Source organism: Girardinichthys multiradiatus, chromosome 8 (assembly GCF_021462225.1).
Source record: "Girardinichthys multiradiatus isolate DD_20200921_A chromosome 8, DD_fGirMul_XY1, whole genome shotgun sequence".
Classification (NCBI taxonomy): domain Eukaryota; kingdom Metazoa; phylum Chordata; class Actinopteri; order Cyprinodontiformes; family Goodeidae; genus Girardinichthys; species Girardinichthys multiradiatus.
Genome location: NC_061801.1, coordinates 28,430,016 through 28,436,015, shown reverse-complemented (window position 1 = coordinate 28,436,015; position 6,000 = coordinate 28,430,016). Strand labels below are relative to the sequence as shown.

At 37.3% G+C, this 6,000-nt stretch overlaps 1 protein-coding gene across 2 annotated transcripts in view; it reads left to right on the top strand.

Moving 5' to 3' along the window:
• Positions 1 to 668: 668 nt before the first annotated feature.
• atp2a2b (ATPase sarcoplasmic/endoplasmic reticulum Ca2+ transporting 2b) overlaps positions 669 to 6,000 on the top strand; it is a 34,842-nt gene continuing 29,510 nt past the window's right edge. Inside the window, exons 1-3 of one of the 2 annotated variants that reach the window (XM_047372435.1) lie at positions 669 to 1,349; positions 1,643 to 1,660; positions 1,768 to 1,850. In XM_047372435.1, coding sequence (XP_047228391.1) covers positions 1,232 to 1,349; positions 1,643 to 1,660; positions 1,768 to 1,850 — 219 coding nt within the window. In that variant the 5' untranslated portion in view covers positions 669 to 1,231. The remainder of the gene's footprint in view (positions 1,350 to 1,642; positions 1,661 to 1,767; positions 1,851 to 6,000) is intronic. The other variant, XR_007039285.1, reaches the window with a different exon arrangement.

Below are 6,000 nucleotides of genomic sequence, written 5' to 3'. Positions count from 1 at the left end.
GATGACTGTAAGTGTGAGTCTCAGTGTGTTGGCCCTCTGAGGACTTAGGAAACTGTCCAGGGTGTAATCTGACTCTCGCCTTATAAAAGTTGGGTAAAGTCCATGTCTCCTAACAGCATTAGCTGGTTCAGAAAATGAACGGAGTCACATGGAATAGTTACCTAAAAAACATATAATCTTATATTCAGTCAAACGTGGATTATTCAAGACACACACACACACACACACACAATGTAAATATTCACTTACATCGTTTTACATTAAATAGCTAAATAAAACTTTCATTGCTCCAACAAACACGTTTATTTACCATCCTTAATGGCACATGAACATTTTGAAGTACTCCTATTTATTATTTGTATTTACTAAGTTGTTATGGCAATATTTTAAATGTTTGATTCAAAGTAATCGTTAAAATAAGTAGACTATTACTATTATAAATCGGAAATAAACATATAAATATGAGCCTTCTAAATCATTTATCTAACATGAAATTCCTATTTATTTATTTATGGATGACGTTAAACTAGTTTATTTTGTCCTAAAAAAACATGAGATCATGAACGCAATCTGAACTATATATAAGGCTATGACGCAACATACATCTCAACGTACAGCGTCGCGTCGTAGACAGAGAAAGTAGGACGTCCGGTTTGTCCAGCCAATGAGCGGATTCCACATGCGGACACCGAACTCCGCATTCGACGAAGAAATGCGATTGGTGCCGATCACAACCCTGGTGATTCTGCATCACACAGCCGGAGCAGGCGAGAGGAGCCAAGCCGCAACTCAAACACATGTTTAAATTATCCATCCAGAAAGACTCTACTAGGATTCACCGACTTAAAAAAAGTGGACGCGAGTGATAGCCTTCAACTGAGCTGGTGTTGATATGAATCCTCGTTAAAGGTCTCAGAAGAAAGCTAGCGGAACATAGCCGGCGAATTCAATCGGAGCCGACATAGCTTTAGCTCGTTAGCTTCTGGTTAGCAAAGAGATCCCTTAATTCGTCCGGTCTCGGCGTACACCTGCGTCTAACGCTGACCTGTGTGCAACTGCCTGTCAGCTTACACTCGTCATTGTGGACTTCCTCCATTATTTTTCTCCGTACTCGTTTAAAAAAAAAAAACCAACAAAAAAACAAAAGGCGTGCGTGAACACTGGGGCGAGGAACAGGACCGTGCCCGGTTAAAGGTTGGGAACAAGCTGTGTCCTCGATTGGCCGTTCACCATGGACAACGCACACACGAAGACGGTGGAGGAAGTTTTCAGCTTTTTCAACGTAAATGAGAGCACAGGTCTGAGTTTAGAGGAGGTAAAGAAACAGCGGGAACGATATGGAACAAACGGTAAGGAGCTAACTGAAATGTGTTAGAAAGCAAGAACAGGCTAATGATAATGACCAGGTTCATGTGTGGGCCGTAATGTAACGGCACGGAATAGAAAAAGGGAAGCTTGTTAACGTCACAGTGTGATGTTGAAATATTGTAAAACATCCTATACATAAATGTATGGCCATGAACTTGATTTATTGCTATCAATGTGGAGTACTACCAACACGCAACCTCGCAACAAGTAATCGCATTTAACTAATTGCCTTTTCCATCTCTCTCCCCTGCGGCTTGGATGGGATGTTCTGCAGAACTACCGGCAGAGGAGGGTAAGTACACAATTTAATGACCTCCCCTGGAAATGTTAAACAAATCTTCATTTATGCTTTTTTATAAACAACAAATCATTGTGATTCATTAATCTCATCCTTTTTAGGCAAATCTCTTTGGGAACTGGTGATTGAACAATTTGAAGATCTACTTGTGAGGATCCTTTTACTTGCTGCGTGTATATCCTTTGTAAGTATACAACAATTTGATCTTCATATATCTTATAATGTATTCTTGGAAGTATAATAGATCAACTAATGTAAACACATGCAGTTCATTGATGATTTCATGTGTACAATTAAAGCTCGGGGTCAATTTGTCTCTTTTTACAATTCCTACCCGCATTTATATTTCATACACATAAAGAAACCATTTTGTACTCATGTGCTTAAAATATTGTGTATCAGTTTCTCTCTTGTGGTAGTTGAGTATATTGAATAATTATGAAAATTAATTGGCATAATATGTTTGTTACACCTTATTTTCATTGATAGGGATTCTGATCCTGTGTAGTTGTGTTGAATTTAATGAAATTTGAGAAATAATAACCCTTGATAAGATCAAATCACTTTGAGCAACCTCCTGTTTGAAGATATTCAGTGGAGTCTCACAACCACATTGCCTTACATCAGCCTTTGAGTGGATTATAGTAAATTTAAGTTGCTGGTCAACATGGGAGTGAAATTGTCCCCTGGTGGGTCCATATTTATAAAAGTCCAAATGAAACTTCATTTGTCTATTTTGGTCTATATTTCCCCCCCAAACAAGTATAACATGAAACCCAAACTCAGGAGGTATGAAGGGGCAAATTGATCAGCATCCGTCAGCAAATGTAAAACATTAACTGCGTTTCCATTGACCTTCAAATTGCGCAAATTGTAATTCCAAAAATAAATTTGCTTAATGGAAACAAGCCAATTTAAAAAACGTTTTTGCGCTAGGATGAGGTGTTTTCTTTTTTTTCTTTTTTTTGCCGTATCCAAATTGGTGTATTTCGCAAAACTGCTATGGAAACACTTTTTTCGCATCGCATGAGTCACAAGATCAACAACCGGATGATACTACTGGCGAAAAAGACGCAAGGAAGTGGTAGGGGGGTGATGTTACCATATTTATTTATTTATATATATATATATAAATATATATATGTGTTTTTATGGATGTTACCTTATTCATGTTTGATTTTAATCGCATTTCTTATGTAATGGAAACACTGCAATGGTGAAATTGCGTTTTTTTGACATTAGCAGAATATCGACAAAGTTTTGCACACATGTATAAAGGAAATGCAGCTACTGTTGCATTTTTTATGCTGTTGTAGTTTTACAAGCTGGCTTGAAAAACATTAGCTGATCGACTACCTTATAAAATCATGGCTACAGGTCAGTTTGCTCCTTTTTTGTTTTAATGCCATGAGTTTTTTTTTTTCCTCAAGGTTACTGGTCATTAGAATGTCACACTAGCTTAGGCCCAACATTGACTCATGAAATATGGCAGATTATGGTGCCTGACCAAATCAGGATAACTCTAAAACGCCTTTTACTTAAAGACGGTGTTTAATGAAATCATATAAACATATTTACTTGCAGTAGTCTATAATAACTAAATAAAAACATTGATTTTCAAAACGGGTACACAATGTCCTCAAGCAAAAGTATGACATTGCAAAAATCACTTGAGTATCATTGTGAAATCTCTCCCATGACATCACACTTTTAAATATTGATAAAGGTTGCCCTTTCTCACACTTTCAAGCTAACTTCACTTTGTTCATAAAGATGTCTCTGTTGTATCATTACTGTAAAAAAAAAAATAAATAGAAAATGGCAGACCCTGTTAGTATCCACCCCTACTGACTGTTTTTATAATTGGAATAAGATTTGAATGTTATCTGTACCTCCTAAGATAATGTCTTGGACAATTTGAAACAACAGCAGGAGGTTAAGTTTTTAGCATCTAATGTGTTTGTACAAAAAAACAAGTTTCTTACTTAATTCAGTGCATCATGGGGATTTGAAAAGTGTTTGATGCTTTAATTCACATAAAACTTAAAATTCCCTTAAATTGTACATGCTTTTCTTCTGTCAGCTGGTCATTCTTACACTCGTCTTCCTAGCATGGTTTTTTTTTTCCATCAGATCAGTGTTTTAGGATGAAGATTCAGGTTATTACTAGACATAAGTTTGTTTCATAAGACATGAAACAAACAAAAGGTTTTAAGTATTTGAATTGGAATTTAATACATTAAACATACACCGTTTCTCCCCTTACTCAATAAGATGTAGAAATGCAAGTGAATATGACCCGATACATTAAAATGAAGACATGGAAGAGCACTGTAGCTCCCAGAACCTTCCAGGATTTCGTTCTGATCAGGATGTAGACATTTGGATTAAATTTGAGTCAAATAGTTTGAAAGATTTAAAACTAGATGGTTGTTATATTTGTTTTGAAATACAGACAACCGCATAAACAGCAACAGAACGGTGGATAAACAACACTACTTAAAAAAAGGGCATCCATCTTTTGTGACTGCATTTGAGTACCACACCATTACTATTAAAAAGCGTCAGGTTTCCCTTTTTCCACTGGAGTCTCATAGTTTGTCAATTTGAAACAGCAAAGTCTGTGGAGAATTGGACTTTTAGGCTCTAACTTCTTGTTTCTACACTCCTAGTCTAAACCCAGCCACTCCATTCTACTATATCTGGACATTAGCCAAAAGTGAACTGGGCAGAGGACCAGAGTTTGGTTCAACTGATTTTGTGTAATTCTTATCCAGACCTTTGATTTTTGGGCTGTTTCTTCTCGTGCCATGATGTTTGGTTGGGTGAATTGGGAGTCACAGGCGCAGATATAATTTTAAATACCTGCTATTCTTTATTTATCGACTGTGCTCAACGTTTAATGTGTTCATATTAAGTCTAATAGTAACAAGTACTTCAGTTAATAAAAAGCTGAGTATACTGACTATGTATGGCTAGCAACATTTGAGGAAACTGGTTGCTGCGTCTCAGGTTGTGGTCATGACCATAATAAAACTGAGATGAGCACCGGCTGCTTTCTTCCTAACTCCTTTTGTTTTAATTATCCTTATCCCGGCAAACTCGGTAGTTTTTTTTTTTTTTTTTCAGTGCATGTTTCTCAGCCTGCACATTGAATATATCAAATTATACCTTGGAAAAAGCTATGATCTAATGCAACCTGGATGAAAAAAGCACAAAATCACAGGTACATTAACACTTGATATGCCATGAAAGCTGTTATAATAATGTGGAAATGGACATTTTAACTTTAGCATGTTTCAGTGTTGACCATGTTGTTCAATTGAGCAGCATGTTATGTCCTTGGATGTTGGAGAATGAAAGAAACTGATTCTTGAAGGTCAGTTTAGTTTATGATTACAAGCTACAGTACTACAGCAATGACCAAAACTGGACAGTTCTATATTAGGCATGAGCCAGTATGAGATCCTCACAGTGTAAGCTTGAGTCAAAATATCAGTTTTACTATATAATTGCATTTACAGAAGACATGTAGAACTCAGCTGGAGTCACTTTGTACGGCTTTTTATTCACAAAGGAAGTTCTCCTCGTTTGTTCAGGCCGGTGTTTACATCCCACCTCAAACCTGCACATTAGAAGCTGAAAAACGGCTCACTGAGCTGATAAAGGACACAGAGAAAAAACTCCCAGACTCATCATTGTTCTTGGGGATTTTAACAGTGCAAACCATTCCGATGAACTTCCAAAATACAGACAGGATATAAAGTGTCCCAACAGGAATAAAAAACACTGGACCAGTGTTGCACAACATTAAAAGATACAAATGGTGCTGTCACCAGGGTTGCTTTGGGACTTTATGATCACTTTCTACTTCATCTCTTTCCAACCTTTAGGCTGAAATGTAAAAACTTCTAAGCCTGTAGTTTAGACTGTTAGGAAATGGATGGAGCAATCAAAGCAGAGGTTACAGAGCTGCTTTGACTGCACTCAATTCAATATTTTTGAAGCTTCAGCCACTGACCTGAACTAACTTGTTAAAACTGACTTCTTACATCTGATTTTGTGAGGGCATGTTTGTAGATCCACCACCATCATCTTTACATGTGTGTGGACAGTGCCTCCCCTCACCATCAACAGCACTGTCTGCTCTGAATCACTTCCGGTTCCTAGGAACCACCATATCTCCTTGTCCATGAGTGAGCTGATCCTCACACATGAATACTGTTTGGAAGAAGGACCAGTAGAGACTGTGTACTTCCTGTGGCAACTCAGGAAGTACAGTCCATCGCTATGTGATTTGACTCATCCACAAAACAAGACAGGTCTAGAGTGAA